This window comes from Equus przewalskii, chromosome 25 (genome assembly GCF_037783145.1).
Source record: "Equus przewalskii isolate Varuska chromosome 25, EquPr2, whole genome shotgun sequence".
NCBI lineage: Eukaryota > Metazoa > Chordata > Mammalia > Perissodactyla > Equidae > Equus > Equus przewalskii.
In genome coordinates, this window is record NC_091855.1 from 19,872,119 (window position 1) to 19,888,573 (window position 16,455).

Consider the following 16,455-nt stretch of genomic DNA (forward strand, 5'->3'; position numbering starts at 1 on the left):
TGTAGCAAAAGGAATGCAGATTTGAATAGGCTCCACCAGCTCTGAGCAGGTCCCAACAGTAACCTCTTTGAACAGGAGCCACCACCTGTCGCAAGGGGTCACTGTGAGTATTAAACGTGTTCCTCTGAGGCACCACGACCCTCTTCTAAGACTTCGCTTCCTGTTTTATTTCCCACAGAGCCCAGTGCCCCCTACATGCCAGCACTTCCCTTGGGCTCAAAGCTGCTCTGCAGGGCACAGGCTGGCATGCTGTTCACCACCAGCCCCGCTGCTTATTACCTAGCAGACTCCAAGCTCACTCCTCACTATCATGGAGCTTCCCTGGGGTTGCTTTCCAATCTCACTGTTTGGGCAGGGCAGCTCTCATTCCATTAATGAGGCAAAGACACCATAGGCAACAGCAGGCTTTATTGGGGCGGGCGGGGGGGGGGTGGTATGGGCAAGCCCCAGGGAAAGCCAGGACCATACACAGGCTGCACTTCCGCATGTCCTCTCTGTCCAGAGTCACCCTAGGGACCCCAGGAGTGTCATGGCCTCCCCATAACACAGGCCCCCTAGCCCCAGTTAGAGTTGGTCCTTCACAGCCAGACTGGAGGACAGTGTCAGAGGCGCCACCTGGTGGTGGTAGAGACACACCAGAAGGAAGGAGTTGGGAGCAGAGCTAGTGGAAGTTACTGTATTAGGTGCCACACCCCAGTGACAGGGTGAGTCCTGAGAGGAAGAGGTCCCCAGTCTTGGGACTGTCTTTGGGGGTAACTACTTACCCCAGCTCTTCAGAGACCAGAAACATCTTGCTTCTGGCTAAAAGCTTGGGCAATCATTCCATGTGTTTTGTGGTTCTCATTTCAAAAAGGGATGAAGTCACAGTGGGCAGTGAATTGAGTGGACCCTCAAGACTAAAATGCAAAATGGTAAACAGGACTAGTGTCCAAGAAGGGAATCCTAACAGGTACAACTTATTTCAGCAGGCTGGAGGCAGAATTGTCACCTCAGACCCGTGGGGCAGGTTCCCCTTTCTCTCCACACCAGTGGGCTAGCTGGAGAAGGGAGCTCTTTATTGTGTTTTCAGAATTGCTCGACACGACAGAGCTGTGCATCCCTCCCTCTCCCCACTCCTCCTTATCCTTATTGTCCTCCCCTCCCTTCCTTTTGCTCTCCAAAGTCTGGAATCACAAGATAAAGAGCATGGTCAGGAGGGTGCGGTGGGGTCATCCTGTCCCCCACTTCACCCCATGCCCATTACAGACTTCTTCTCCGCTTCCCAGCCTCCCCACCCTCTGCAGAAGTAGCCTGGTGGAAGAGGCCCACTAGTTGCATGGCTAAGATGACCAGCCAGGACAGCCCTGGTTTGGGTCCACTGAGCCAGTGAACCAGTATCCTGAGATGAGTGTCCAGAGATGTCCCAAGTTGGGTACATGGCAGATGGTGAGTCACAAAACCTCTTGGGCAGCTCAGCAGGTGGTCAGTAGTTCAGAGCTAATGTGGTGGAAGGCACCCTTTAACGTGGTAGGTCTATGTTCGAGGTACAAGGTGTGTGCCCAACAGGTATCTGTTGACTGATGGGTGGAGGACGGATGGGTGAAGGGGTCCAAGCTGCCTAGCAAGGTGAGATCCTCCTGTCCCTCCCCCTCAGGAGTGACTAAAAAGGATTTCTCCAAGAGCTGGCCAGGGCCACTCCCTAGGCCCTTCCGGGGTAGTGGCGATGGTTACTTCTGAGGTTACTTCTAGGGGCTGAGCAGGAAAGGCAGCTGGCCTGCGTTCTTTGCCTGAGTGCCACTGATTAGAGGGGCCCACTTGGGGTGAAGGCAAAGAGAAGAGAGGCGATCCAGACCAGTCCAGCTGCTTCCATCGCCTGCTCCACCCCCTCTTACCCCACCAGTTTGCTCCACTGGATAGTACTGAAAAAGGGGTGGGATTTGAGTTTGTTGACACCACCTCCTCCGGCGCCCAGGCGCCGAGAGGGATCAAACTGCAGCAGCTGCGGAGAAAGGCCCGGGTCAGCACTCAGCAGGCCTTCCCAGCCCCACCCACTTCTGAGGCATGGGCTGACCTCCAGGGACTCCAGTCACCATGGACCCAGGGGCTCAGTCCCTGCCAGCCCAGCCCACAGGACCCCCAGTCCCCCTGGGGGGACTTTGGTTGTGTTTGGCCACCAACATACAGAAATCTGTCATCCCTACTACCCTCCTGCACCCACATCAGACATCCAGCACGCAGCACAGCTTGCTCACACACAGGGTTCTACCCTCCCAGCACCCGCCCTCAGGCCAAACTGCCTCCTCTGGCCTGGCTATACCTCACCTCCGTCAGCAGGGAGGCTGCTGGGCGACTGAGCCACTCGGGCAGCTGGAGCTGGGTGTGGGGCTGGATTCCTGAGGGATGGCTCTGGGACAGTGCCTGGGAAGACATAGTGAAGAGCCTCTGAGGAGACAACCCCAGGAAAGTCTGTACACTCCAGTGGCAGCCAGGACTTTATTTACCCCCCAGTGCCACATCCCATGGGAATGATGATGATGATGATGTTGATCGTGGCCTTTTGCTTTGGATCTACTGTATGCCAGTCTGTGGATGATGCCTGACATCCATTATCCATAATTCCCACAACAACCCCCAAAGCAAGTACGAGCATCCCCATTTTAAAGACAATAAATAAGCCCAGAGAGGTAAAGGACTTGTGCTGAGTTCAGGGTTTGAACCCAGGTCCCTCTGGCTCTAAGCTTGCTCGAAGCATCAATCTTGGGTTGCAATCAGGGCAAGCACTCTATCAAGAACAGCACCGGAACTTGTCTCCTTATAGAAAAAACTCCCCCGGCTACTCAGGGCCAAGGCAGGGTGGAGACAAGGGAAGAAGGCAGAATCTCCCCATGCTCCAGAAGGGGGCAGCTGTGGAGAGCAGAGAGGTCTGTCTGGAGGCCAGGAAGAGCTGCAAGAAGCAACCAGGAGGCAGGCCAGGAGCCCTGGGCTAGACAGGTGGCGGGAGACCAAGGGGGAGAACCACTCTATGGCGAGATTTGCATCCAGGGCTCTCAGAGGCGCGGGCTATGGGACGGAAGCTGGAGGGAGCCAGGATGCACTGGTCGTATCTGGGCTGCAGGTCACACTGCATCCACTCCTGTCATTTCTTGCTCAGATGCAGTTTGGCCTCTCCCATTCTGCCTGACCTGACCAGTCCCAGGTGCGGTGCTGAGCTCAAGGAGGAGGCTCAGAGGCTGCCATCCTGAACACAGGTGTTTGCAGGGCGAACTTTGAGCTCTTGGACAGAGCAGCTGCTGGCCTGAATGAAGGATGCCCTCTCTCCTGTCCTCCAACCAAAGTCTGGGGGTTACAGCCCAGGAAGGTGTGGACGGGGAGAGGAAGCTTGGGGGATGAGTCAGTGGCCTTCCGGGAAAGAAGGGCTGTGCCAAGCCCCACCCTCCCTCCAGACATAGGCCCGAGTTTTCTCTTCCAGAAACCTTCCTTGACCATCCCAACTCAACTCTCATTCATATAAGTTGACGGGCTCTAGCTATAGTCACTAGTGTGGTGGGGGTGCTAAGTGTGTCTATGGCCTGGGTGGGAGTGGCTTCCTGCATCTCTCATGGCCTGAGCGGGCAGCTGGGGGGAACAGCTATGCTAGCAAGACACCCGGCCCAATGGCCAGGTCTTGGAGACCAGGCAGCCCCAGCCACAACACTGGCTGGTTGGACCAAGCCCAGCCCATTCTGCACTCAGTGACACCCACCAGGGCTCCACACCCTGCCTGGCTACTCACCGTGCCAGTCAGCAGTTCATACAGTAGAGACCCAAAGCTCCACCAGTCACAGGCATCCGTCAGCTCAGAAATCCCACCCACCTCTGTGGGAACAAGAACACACATGTCCCAGCCTCACCCAAGAGGGCAGGTCTCCACCCTACTCATCCCACCCAGACGCGGCACATTCCTTCAGCCCCCAGCTTAGCCCACACCAAGGCACCCAAGATCTAGAGGCCCCTGGCACCCCCCTTCTTGCCTGGGGCGCTGTAGAGGTTGTCCAGGGCCTCCCTGCAGAACTGGGGCTCTACCTCAGACCACTGGCCGAAGTACGTGAGCCGGACATGACCTTCCATCCAGTGTGTGCAGTGAAGAATAAGGGCGACAAAAATTGTGGTCATTGTTGAGCAGCTGGCATGGGGGAGGGTACTCCAGGGCTCCCGCCAGCAGTCACAGGGCAGGAGCCAGTGACCACACTGGGCAGAGCCTCCCTAGGGGCACGGCCCCCTGAGGCCCAGAGATGACCAGGTGTTCCTAGCAGCTGCTGCCCTGGACTCGTGGGGGAAAGGGGCTTGCTTCCCAGGCTCAACCTTGCCAACCAGACTCGGCAGAGGCCAGCATGAAAAGGCTGGGGGGAGGCATGGCAAGAAGCAGATAGCCCCTGCGTTCCCTTTGACTTTGGGGAGCTCTCGTTCTGTCTTCAGGGGCCCCCACCTCAGGGAGGGGGAGGGGGAGGGTGGCCTACTCCGCTCCCTGCTGGCCTGGGGCACCTACCTGCCTGATCCAGGAGCAGGTTCCGGGGATTGAGGTCCCGGCACAGCACCCCCTGCTCATGCAGCGCCTCCAGTGCCACCAGCGTCTCTGCCGCCCACTGCTTCACCTGCTCTTCTCTCACGCTCCAGGCTCCTCCAGCAGACCCCAGGCTGGCCCCATCCCCTGAGGGGCGGCTCTGACCTCTGCCTCCGCCACAGCCCCCCAGCACCTGGCCAGCCCCTTCACGAACCCAAGGAAGCCCCCAAGAGGGCCCCATGTCCGGGCTCTGGCCAGGTGCCCACCTGGCTTGGAGGTGTAGGTGGCTACTTGGGGCCTTTGGAAGGTCCGAGGAGCACGCGGTGCTGGTCCTGGCTGAGGGTTCACCTTCAGCCTCTCTCTGGGGTCTGATGGATGGGGCATCCCTGGCTGGGGGAAGGCTCTGAGAAGTCCGTGGAGGCTCCGGGGTGATTCTGTCCTGCAGGCGGGTGTGGCCCAGGGGAAACAGTGCTGGGGTCCGGAGGCTGAGGGGGCAGTTGAGCTGAGCCTTCATCCTCTCCAGGCTGGAGCCAGATCTGAGCCCAGACTGTTGGGGGCATGCCTGGGAGAGCAGGTGGGACCACAGAGTGCCTCCTGGGCCATGCAGAGGGAGCGGCGAGCATGGGGACAGGGGAGAAGAAGAGCATGGACGCCAGGTCCCTGTCCCACTCGTGCTTCCCCTCTCTGTGGCATCGACCCTCTGCTCCCTCCTTCCCTCAGCACTCTCCCTCCTCTCGACTCATCTGGAGGACCCCTGTGCCACAACCGGGCATAAAATCGGTGCTTAACCCCTAAGCAGATGTAAATCATTGTTACTGTCCTTGTTTTGGGTGGTAAGATCACTGGTGTTCAACATGTTACAATTTTTTTTTTCTTTTTTGGGGAGAATAGTATAATAAAATTAAAGCAAAATAAAATAAAAGAAGGCCAGGCATGGAGCTGTGATGACTACAGGTCATGACCCAAGGACATGTACCTCATTAAAAAAATCACCTCTAATAGGTGATCAATAAATAGCTGCCACGTGGCCCAGTTCCTGTCCTTACAGCTTCAGTCACCCCCAGACCATGTGGCCATTCTTATGGATGGGCACAGACTAGAAAAATGAAGACAGCCAAGATTGGAGGAAATGGTGACAAAGGGGACATCTGTGTAAATGTTCTCTTGTCCGCCTAGGATGTGAACATCTTCCCCAGGACGTGCCATGCCTCCTTGGCACCACAGAGGCCCACGAGAGCCTGATCCTGCCATGCCCCTCCAGAAAGCCTGGGTCCCCTACTCTGTGCTGCACATCTGGGGCAAGTCACCCCCCTCCTCAGGGCTTGGCATTTTAAGGGGATGAAAGAGGACAACACCCCAAAGGCCTGAGGAGCTGACAGGGCCCTCAGGCCCCCTCACCTTGCACATGCTCCAGGTGCAGGAAGATGGAGTCCTCACTCACAAAGTACCGCAGCAGCTTGGTCATGTAGGGGACACCATGTGGGATGATGGTTAGCCGCTCCCGGCTCGCCACATGGCACCTGGACAGGCTCTGGGGAGGGGACGGGGCAGGCAGATCAGCTGGGGACAGTCCAGAGGCTGCTCTGCTGGGGGATGTCCTGGCCCCAGCTTCAGGGGAAACCGGATGAGGGATGGGAGCCACCTTGAGGAGCAACTGCCTCCCCAGTTCCTGACCTGGCCCTCACCCTATTTCCACCGTGGCATCCAGGTCCTCCACCCTCAAGGCCAAGGATGAGGCAGGATGTGTGTGTGTGTCTGGCTGGGAGGAGGGGGCATGCTCAGGGGCAGAACAAGCAGCTTTTGGATTTGGAAGGAGCAGGGGCTTGAGATACAGGTTCTGGGTACAGGGTTCCCCAGAGGGTGAGCTTCCCAAGAGCTCTGAGAAAGTCCCAAGGGGAATGCAGAGTGACACGGGACTGGGTGGCACCTGCCTTCACCACGAAGGTCCCTCCAGTCGCTGGATCCTGGACCAGCTGCACCTGCCAAGGTCCAAGAGGCAACAGTCAAGGCACATGCTAGTTCCCGGGGCCCCATGGCCCCAGCCCCAGGCCCCCTCGGTCCTCCACTGAGGCTGACTCATTTCAAGGGTAGGGCAGGGAGGGCAGGCTTTGGTGGTACCAAGTATGTCTCCCGCCCCCCAAGTTGACATTGATCCTGTCCTGCTCATCTACCCTTGTTAGACCTGCAGATCTTAGCTCAGGTGCCACCACTGTCAGGAAGCCTTCCCAACCCTCAGGTTGAGCTGGGGCCCCTAATCTGTCTCCAGTACTCTCTGGGCTCGCCCCTAGGGGAGCGCTATCACACTGCATCTAATTTCCTGTCTCCCCAATAGACTGTGAGCTCCGTGAGGACAGGGACCACACTATCCGGTTCTGTATTCCCAGAGCCCTGCACAGCATGGGGATGTTGTAGGGGCTCCACGCATGCGTGGTGAGTGGTCCATCTTGCAGGCTCTGAAGGTGTCATGGCTGGAAGGGACCTCAGTCAACCCCTTCTGATCTCTTATTTTACAGGTGAACAAGCTGAGGCTCTGAGAGTGTGGTCCCAGTTCACCCATGTGCTGAGCTGGGAGCACGCAGTGTTCACCTGCTCCTTCAGGTCTCTTGCTCTGCCCGCCCCACCCCTTTTAAACAGTCTCTCTCTCTCTGGAGGCTGTCTTTGGAGAGCAGCCTGCTCCTACCCTTGTTGGTTTGGGGTAGAGGCAGGGGTCAGGGCCTTGAGCTGGGCCCTGACTCATCTCCATGGTGGGCAGGGGTAGACCCCAGCCCTAGGAGAGGGTACGCTGGCACACTGGGGCAGAAAGGCGGAAGATTCAGCCCAGATGAGCAGCAGGCGGGGGCAAGACCAGCACCCAAGTGGTGTGACTCCTTGGCCCTGCAGACACTCCCCATGATGGCGCGTGGGAGGACAGTGATGAAGATGCAGCCTGGGATCAGGGGGGGACAGGGGCACTGGGTTTAGCTCTTAGGTGAGTGAATTGATTTTCTCATCTATCAAACAGGAATCAGAAATGCCCACCTTCCCTCATCCCTGGTTGGTTGAGGCCATAAATGGGAAGGCCCTCTGTGAATGTAAAGACCATCTTAAGAATGCCAGTTATCACATTTGCCAAGTTGCATCACCTCTCTGAACTTTGTTCTTCTTAATGGCAAAATGGGGTCGCGGCAGTACCTCCTTCAGAAGGTCACTAGGAGGATTCTAGTAAAGCAGACGACTCAACAGCAGCAGCAGCCCGTGCCCGCCACACAGCACGCCCTCAGTAATCTGTACTGACGATTATGATCGTAGGGGAACCCACACCGGCTACAGAGCCTTTACTCTGTGCTAAGCGCTTTACTTAGATTATTTAATTTTACTCCCACAGACCTACCAGGTGAGTGTTACTAGTGACCCATTTTATTGATGAAGAAATTGAGGTTCAGAGAGGTTATGTTGCCTACGAGCCCACTGCTAAAAAGGGGTAGAGACAGGATTTGAATCCAGGCAGGCTGATCCCAGAGCCCTGGAGACCTAACTGCAACTAGGGGCACAACCAGGTGACCTTGGTATGTGCCCTCCCCTCTGGGCCTCAGTTTTCTCATCATCAGAGAAATGAAGGTGAGGGAGTCGAGGAGCGCCAGGGCCCTTTCCGCAGCAGGAGGGAGGCGGCCCTTCTGACCACCAGAGGTCTCTCCTCCAACAGCCGGAGCCCGGCTCCGGCTCCTTCACTAAATTTGTGCAATGTTTGAAAAAGAAAGGAAGAAAACTCTGGAGTCATTTAGGAGAACAGAGTTTCCCACAAGTACTGACAGCCCAGATAATTCCCCACGTCCCTGGCCAAGTGGGATTCCCTGCCACCTTGTCCTGGGCAAGGTCCTCCCATTTACAGAGTCCAAAAAGCCAGCAGTGATGGTGGGGGAAGCCAGAAATAAAACTTGATCAGCATACTGAAAAACGTGTGTTAAAATATATATGTACATATATATATATATATATATATATATATATATACACACACATATTTAAACCTACCTACCTAGGAAGAATTAAACCAAAACATTAACAGTAATTGTCTTGGAGTTAGGTAGGATGGTGGGGAATTTCTGTTTTTCCTGTTTCATTACATCTCAAAAGGGTTGCAGAGGGAGCATTTTCCCGTTACATCAAGCAAACAAAAAAATCCCCTTCCTCTTTTGCTCAATTCTATGACGGACAGAGCCCCAGCTCATCACTTGACCTCTATGAACCTCAGTTTCATTCTTGGTAAGACAATTATTAAAATGTAGCACTGTCCGATAGAGCATGCTGCCATGATGGAAATATTATACACCTGCAGTGTCCAATAGAAGCCAAGAGCCATGGGTGGCTATGGAGCCCTTGCAATGTGCTGGTGCAAGTGAGAAACGGAATACTTGATTTCAATGAATTTTAATTTAAATAGTCTTATGTGGCTAGCGACCACTCTAGCACACTGCATGGTATAACACCTTTTTCTCCTGGGCGACTGAGAGGGTTTAATGCAACCACTTTGTGACCTATGATCGTCAGGTGAGTGTGGCTGTTGGGAAGGTGGACGGGTTCTGGGGACCTGCTCTCATCTTTTTAGAAAAGGTGAGTTCTTAGGATGTGGGGACAATTAAAGTTTTGGTGAAACACATTAACCCTTTATTTAAAAATGCCCACAGTATCAGAATCCCAGGAGGAAACTCTCATGGAGCAAACAAGTCCAAAAGTTTCAAACAGGGTCTCAAACTCCAAGGCCCCCAGGGTCCGGGCACATGAGCCAAGTGGGCGGGGCAGGAACAGGCACCCACTGGAGGGCTGGTGCCCTTAAAGCAGCAGCCCCTCCTCCACTCCCTGCTGCCATGCGGGAATGTGAGCCAGCATTTCCAGATCTTCCCATTTTCAGGAGAAGCAGGAAATCTGGACTTCTATATGAAAGCTGCCAATTTTTAAATGTTGGTAACTAATAAGAATGAAAAAAAGACACCCCAGTGTTTGAGCCAAAAAACAAGACGTGACTTGGATGGCTTTTTTCTTCCCCATCCCTGACTCAGAGCCTGGCTCCTGGACAAGGCTCAGCAAATGTGCAGTGATGTCTCCCAGGACCCCCACGCTCCCTGAGAGCAAATCCCCGGGTATTCTGGCCAGCTGCTTACCTAGTTCCTGAGCCCCCCAGATCGCTGTTCCCTGCTACCCCCTAGCCCTGCCAGTACCTCTTCAGCCCCTAGAGACCCCCTCCCTGGCCCAGTTAACCCTAACAACTGGGCATCTCTGAGGGCACTCAAGGATTCCTGAGTGAGCCCTTTGCTTCTCTGCTCTGCGGGCTGCTGCTGGCCGGCAGGGCCCTCCTGCCCGGATCTGCCTGGGCAGGGCTGTGGAATGGAACTCTGTGACCACACAGCCAGGCCTGGCTGCAGGGACTGGGGCCCATCGGCCTTAACACTTCTCCTAATTTGGGGAAGCTGGTGCTCCTGGCTTGGGAATGACACAGGAAAAGGAAGCAGGATCTCAGGAGGGAGGTGGAGCAGGTAAGTTGAATGCCCAAGAAAGGGTGAAACAGAAAAGAACGGCCAGCTCCAGATAGAATGGTTGAACTTGGCTTAAATTTGTGGTTTCCATATGCACAGGCCTCAGAACACTGGATTCTGACATGAAAATGCTTTGCATATGCGTGTCCTGGGGTTAACACAAATTCGGGGAATTCTGTCATAGACCTCCCTCTTGGAAACTCACAGTGTACATTTGCATCCTAAAAGCTCTGAAAACTCCTATAATTACAAAAACAAAGTAAAGTAACTTTAACTCACTGTTTCTCAGACTTATTTGACCTGGAACCCCTCTCTCCATAACAGGTATGGTTCAGTGGGATCCCACATAGGTAAATGGTGGTGGCAGTCTCCTACCCAGCCTGTCCCTGGGAGCGGCTGTGCTTGGTTGAGCCACATGGACCAGTGCAGTGGGAAGGACCTCGCAGATGGAAGCTGGCTGGGCCTTGGCTGACAGCCTGGGGCCTGTTCCAGGGACCCGGGAGAAGCAGCTGGAGCAAAGCTGGGGGACGGGAAGCCTACAGCCTCCTGACTCGCTCTTGTCACCAGCATTTAGAGCCATCAAACATGTATGAAATGTTTTAGCGTGTGCCAGGCCTTTCCCAAAAATGATTTCATTTTAGTTCCCACATCACCCCATGGGGGGGAGAATTCTTACCCCACTTACAGATGAGGAAACCAATGCTCGGAGAGGTGAAGGGATTTGCCCGTGGCCACGCTGTGCATTGCCCGGACAGCACTTCATTCTCCGGCGTGTGAGGAAGCACACTGTGGTGTTTTCTCTGTGGGCTCCCAGGCACATCAAATCCCCTGATGAGTGTTTAAATCACAGATTCCTGGGCTCAACCCTAGAAATTCTGACTCAACAGGCCTGGGGTGGAGCTCGGGCATCTGTGTTTTTAGGAAGCTCCCCAGGTGATTCTAATAAACAGCCAGTTTGGGAAAGAACAGCTTTAGGGAGTACTCAGGTCTCCCTCGTTGGGGCAGAGGGCAATCGAATGTTGGCTCAGATCCCAATTGACCCAACCGTTTGTCCTTCTGATTCTTCCACTCTAACGAGTGTCCCAGGTACGAATTGGGATGTCAGCTCCTATCTTCCTGTCTGCCTTGAGTTGAGGGAAGGGGTTCCAGAGGGGGTCCGGATGAGGCTGGGGGTGCTAGGGGAGGAGGGGCAGAGTTGCCACCAGCCAGCTTGGACCCTCTGCTGGACAGGTTTCTGGAGATGAGCACATTCCTGCCACAGGAACTTCTTGGCTGTGCTTGGTGGGGAGACTCTTGGCCGCAGCCCTGGGGTGCAGAGTGAGTGCAGGGTGGTGGCCTGTGGGAAGCAGGAAGTGGGAGTGAGTGGGCAGTAGGTGCTGGCAGGGGGCTCTAGGCACAGCTTCTCCTGTGGCTTCCGTCTTGAATCTCTGAGGGGGCGGTTTTCTGTGTCTGAGCTGGAGGGCTGTGGTGAGGGGTATCTGCCTTTTCGGGGACCTGACAGTGTGTGCTGGGATGGGGGAGGGGTGGGAAACCACTGGACACAGCTGCTCTCCTCCTCTTGGGTCCTCTGAGCCCTTTCCAGCCCCCACTGGAGGACTGGGGGGTAGCGCTCTCCCCACCCATTACCCCTAACGGCACACACCAGCTCCTCCCACACCCACAGGTGTCTGCTCACTCACCTTGCCAATGACCCCGACCACCCTGCAGCCCCTCAGCTGCTCCAGGGCAGAACTCAGTGTGCGGATGGGCCGGAGCCTCAGGCTGCTGAAACCCTGTGGAGGTGGAGACAGGCCATGTAGCCTCAGGGCCCAGGCCTCCTCAGCCACTGCCTTCTTACCAGGCAGTGGGCAGCGCCTCCGGCTGCAGGAGAGCAGTGGCCACAGCAGGCAGGACTAGGGTACAGGCAGACCCCACCTCACAGGGACAGGCTGAGTGGAGAAGCTGGCCCTGACCAGCAGGGGGCCCACGCTGGTCCAGGGTGGCCACACTGCCTTCTTCACTCAGCCCCCACCCAGTCCTCTTTCCAGGCCTAGGGAGTTCTCAGAGCTTTCGAACCCGTCCCGTCCCTCGAAAGCCCCATCCACAGGAGGCAGATGCCCCCAGGGGTGGGGAAGTAACCTGGGAACAGGTGGGTCTCAGGGAACACACCCCGAAGACCAAGGCATGTGCCCCAGCCACGTACTTTGGGGAAAGGCAACTTACAAGATGCAGCAAGCCTAGGAGTATGTGTGCGTGTCTGTGGGCATGAGAGGTGTGCGTGCATTTTAAACCCTCTCTGACTGCCCACTGATTAGGAAAAGCCATAAGGGGAAAGTACTTGTGCACATTTGTGTGTGCATGCATTCACACGTGTATGCACACGTGGGCATTCATGCTGCAGATACTCACTGTGGTCCATTCAAACACAAACAGATCTGGGAGACTGTGGACACACGTGAGCATGTGTACAAGCTGTGTGTAAGGGTGGGGGGGGTGTGTGTGTACTCTGTGAGGGCGCGAGACTGGACTAGAGATGATTCACTCAACGTGTCTGAAAGTGAATGAACGAAGGAGGGTGTGGGAGAGAGAGGAAGCCAGAAGGAGGACGGCAGGAGCTGGCGCTCTGGCCATGAGGGGGGCCTCAGCTCTCTCCCCTTAGAGCCCTCAGGCATTTGGGGAGGGGTCCCCTCACCGTGCCTGGGCTGGTTCCGCTGCCCAGCGTCCTCTGCAGGTGACAGTTGAAGATCTCCTCTGCCCGCCGCAGGTACTTGGTAATTTTCAGCTTTACGGCCTCACATCGCTCCTTGTTGGGGTCAACTGTGGGGGGAAAGGGGTCACCAGGACCCACCCCCCCGTCTTGGAGGGTTGGGGTTCCTGCTCTCATTGGCCACCCTCTGTCCTCCACAGGAGACAGCGCCACTTTCTGAGGCTGGTCAGCAGATTCTGACCCCACATCTGTTCTTGAGCCCGTCTTCTAGGTGGGAGACCAGCAGGGAAGGAGGAAAAAGGAAGATGGCAGGAGAGGTTGGGAACCGCCGACACCCCTCAGCCTACAGCACTTTACAGTTGGGCCCCACCACCTTGCTGGCTGCCATCACACGCTAGGAAGGGACAGAGTGGGGTCTTCCATGTCCATTTTCAAAGGAGAAGACAGAAGCTCCCAGAGAGCACACCTTCTTCCATCTCTGAAGCCCAAGAAAAAGGCCAGAGTGGGGTTCAGGATTGGGGACAAAGAAATTCACTGGACAGGCTTGAAGCCCAGGTGTTGAGGGGTCTCATCAGCAGGAAGGTAGGAAGGTGAATCAGGACCCACCTCCTGGCCACCACAGCCCTCAGGGGTCTCCAGCTGGCCTCAGGGCCAGCCTCTCCCCCAGCCTGGAAATGCCTCACTTTGCCCAAAACAGGCCTCCCCTGCCCCTCCAGGCCTTTGCTGTCTCTTCCTGGAGCACTACCCAGCCCTGGAGCTGGACAGCACACCTATCATTGTGTAGTAATCAGATCTGAGTTTTGACTTCTAGAAAATACCCTCTGCTGGCCCAGCCTGGCGTAAGTTTCCCTCTTCCCTCCCTCATTGCTCTTCCATCACCAACTCAACAGTCTTCCCCATTATAACGTAAGTCCCAGAGGGCAGGAGCCCAGCCTAGGCCCAGGGCATGGAAGCACCCAGCCCCCCCGCCCCAAGCCAACACCTTCATACCCTGCTTTGCCACTTGATAGCTATGGAACCTTAAGCAAGCTATTTAACTGCCCTAGGCCTCAGTTTACTCATCTGGAAAATAGGAATAAAAATAGTTCCTATATACTTGGAACTACGTGCAACAACATATATAGTAATTTCTATTACTGTGAGGCTCAAATGAGTGAACACAGGTAAAGACCTCACACCAGGGCCTAGCGTATAGGAACTGCTCAGTAAATGCTAGCTCTTATTATCATTCTTCACAGAGTCCTGCAGGGCTCTATGCTGGCCCTGCACAGACGCGCCCAGCACAGATGCAGGGATGATGGGACTAGCCCCCTGCTGGCCCTTCCCCACAGGCCGCTGCCCAGCCCGGCCCTCACCATGCACGCCTCGCAGCAGGACATCCACGCCGTTCTGGTAGTGGTTGAAGGCTGCCTCGTAGTCCTCACTGACATCGCGCTCCAATGCCAGCCGGATCTGCGTGGCTGCATCCACCAGGTAGTCGCGCTTGGTCATGTCAGGTGCCCCCGGAGCCACCCGGTTGCAAATCTGCTCCAGGTATATGCGGGCCTGGGACCGCGCTCGTGAGCAGGGCTCAGGCTCCAGGCCAGGGCCAGGTGGGCACTCGCAGGCCACCAGGCTCATGGCTGCTGTACTGCGGCTGCAACCTGGAATGAACAGATGCACCAGGGAGGACCCAGCTGGGCACACCTCATCTGCACCCTGGTTTTCTCCACTGAATATTGGGAGACTAATACTCACCTCCAAGGGCTGGAGGGATCAGAGCTAATGTGGGTAATGTCCCTTCCCTGAGCCAGATCTTTCTTAAGTGGTGGTGGTAATAGAATAATAACACGCTTGGGGCTCTCCCTTTCAATTCAAATTCAGTTCAACAAGTATTTCTGGAGCACCTACTCTTTGTTGGGCCCTGGAGAGAGCTGCTTTCACGGGGACTCCGTAGAACAAACCAGTGTACACAGTAAACATAAGGAGGCCACACACTCTGAGGCCAAGGCAGGGGCCTCGGGCTCAAAGGTCATTCCTCACACTGTTCCCTTCATCCTGCCTGTTCTGCCCTCCCTTCTCCTCCTGCGGGAATCTCATTTATCCTTCAGGGTTCAGCTCAGTGGCACCTCTGGGAACAGGATGGATTGCTCCTGCTTTATTTCGATTCCCTTGGTGCTGAGGTCAGTGTGGTCAGCGAGTGAGGACCCCCAGCAGAGCCTGGCAGAGAGCTGGGCACAAGGCCAGGCCTTAAAGCCTGTGGGCAAATGAAATGACTGAGTGGCAGATTCCGGTTGGAGTTAGAGGAAGAAGGGCAGGGCCAACCCAGCCCTAGGGAGGGGATGGCTCTGACTTGAGAAGGCCAGGAGGCCACGTGGCCTCCAAGGACCTGACAGCAGCTGGTCCCTGAACAGTGTGTGATACAAGTGGCCAAAGGGACAAGAGCAGCGGCTGCGGGAAAGGAAAGCGCTCAGAGGCCAGCAGAGCTGCCTCTGCCTTCATCGCAGCCTCGGCACCTCTGCTCTCTCAGGCCCCACTGGGAAGGGGCAGGGCCAGACTGCCAACCCAGGCCATTTCTGCCTCTGTGGAGAGAGCAAGGGGAGATGAGGAGTGGGACGGGGAGGGAAACCACACACCCAAGCCAGCGGGGAGCCGGACCCTGGCCAGGAGCGGGAGAGAGGGAGGGAGGGAGGGAGGGAAGCCGCACCCTCCCAGCATGGCCCAGCCACCCCTGACCTGCAGCTTGGACAGCCTGTGTTGGGAGTGCCAAGGCCGATGGGCTGGGCGGCTCGAGTCAGGCCCCAGCTTCAGGGGCCACTGCGCCGGGCCGGGTCCTGCGGGGCAGAGCCGCACGGCCGCACCTGGACACAGACAGCCGCGCGTGCAGCCCGCGAGGCCCTGGGACGCAAGGTGCACCGCCCGCTGGGGTCGGGCCGAGGAAGGCGGGTGGGGGAGTGAGAGGAAGGGGCATCCTCCCCTGGGGGAGGGGAATGGGGGAGGAGCCGGGCAAACACTGTACCTGCCCGAGCCAGGAGCCCGGTCCGCGCGGCCAGACCTACCCCTGCCGCCACCGTCCCGTCACCCCGACGGGAAAGCGTGCACCGCGGACCGCTGCTTAGCGCCCTCCAGCCCGGTGCAGGGGTCTGGCCGGGTGCAGCGCGGCCATTGGCTGCTGATGAGCTCATCCTCTAGCCGTTAGAATAAACCACCAATCAGCGTCCAGCTCGGCTTCTGCCGGCCCTTAAAGCCGCAGCGTCCGCTGTGCGGAGCGCACGCGAACGGGGGTGGGGGGCGGGGGGGGGGGTGGTCGGTGGGGGGAAGGGTGGGGTGAGGGCGAAACGGGGGGCGAAGGCGGGGGCGAGGGCGAGGGCTGGTGGAAAGAGTGTTGCAGAGAGAGGAGGTCCGTAATTACCCAGGGATCCGGAGAGACTGCTTCAGAAATCTAGACCGACTAAAAAAGCACACATGCCACTTCCAGGACTTCTCTCATTCGTTATTTCATTCATTTACTCACCTATTTAATAATTATGTGTTGAGAGACTACTATGCAAGGAGAGCTTGATGCCGAGATACAGAGAGAGAGTAGACAGTGTTTGCTCACGTCCTCACGGGGTTTGCAGTCTAGTGAGGGATACAGGGAGTAAAGAACTAAAGACTACAGTTGCTACTTCGTCCCCGTTGTGATGACAGTTGTGAGAGAGAAGCACTACAGGGGCTTGGAGACTTATAACAAAGGGAGAGACCTCGTCTAGGCGTCAGAA

The 16,455-nt window shown here is 56.3% G+C and overlaps 1 protein-coding gene across 2 annotated transcripts; it reads right to left on the bottom strand.

Annotated features, from left to right (window-relative positions):
• Positions 1 to 388: 388 nt before the first annotated feature.
• RPS6KL1 (ribosomal protein S6 kinase like 1) lies at positions 389 to 15,855 on the bottom strand. 2 transcript variants are annotated; one of them, XM_008516445.2, is made up of 11 exons: positions 15,714 to 15,855; positions 14,071 to 14,358; positions 12,701 to 12,825; positions 11,709 to 11,801; positions 6,451 to 6,498; positions 5,918 to 6,050; positions 4,505 to 5,113; positions 3,990 to 4,079; positions 3,752 to 3,834; positions 2,302 to 2,397; positions 389 to 1,978 (listed from the first exon to the last, which is right to left on the bottom strand). In XM_008516445.2, exons 2-11 carry the CDS (start codon positions 14,333 to 14,335, stop codon positions 1,868 to 1,870), a joined length of 1,653 nt encoding a protein of 550 aa, XP_008514667.2. In that variant the 5' UTR covers positions 14,336 to 14,358; positions 15,714 to 15,855; the 3' UTR covers positions 389 to 1,867. The 2 variants fall into 2 exon arrangements, with proteins under 2 accessions (XP_008514667.2, XP_008514668.2); XM_008516446.2 differs by having other exon boundaries at positions 15,754 to 15,825.
• Between the last annotated feature and the right edge of the window lie 600 nt (positions 15,856 to 16,455).

Bases quoted from the DNA above. Each gene is read 5' to 3' on its own strand.
- RPS6KL1 (XM_008516445.2), bottom strand. From the start codon at position 14,335: ATGAGCCTGGTGGCCTGCGAGTGCCCACCTGGCCCTGGCCTGGAGCCT. The intron at 5,114-5,917 runs GTGAGGGGGCCT...TGCATGGCCCAG, and splicing joins GCACCTGGAGCATGTGCAAG to GAGGCACTCTGTGGTCCCAC. The intron at 2,398-3,751 runs GTGAGTAGCCAG...ATGTCTTCCCAG, and splicing joins ATGAACTGCTGACTGGCACG to GCACTGTCCCAGAGCCATCC.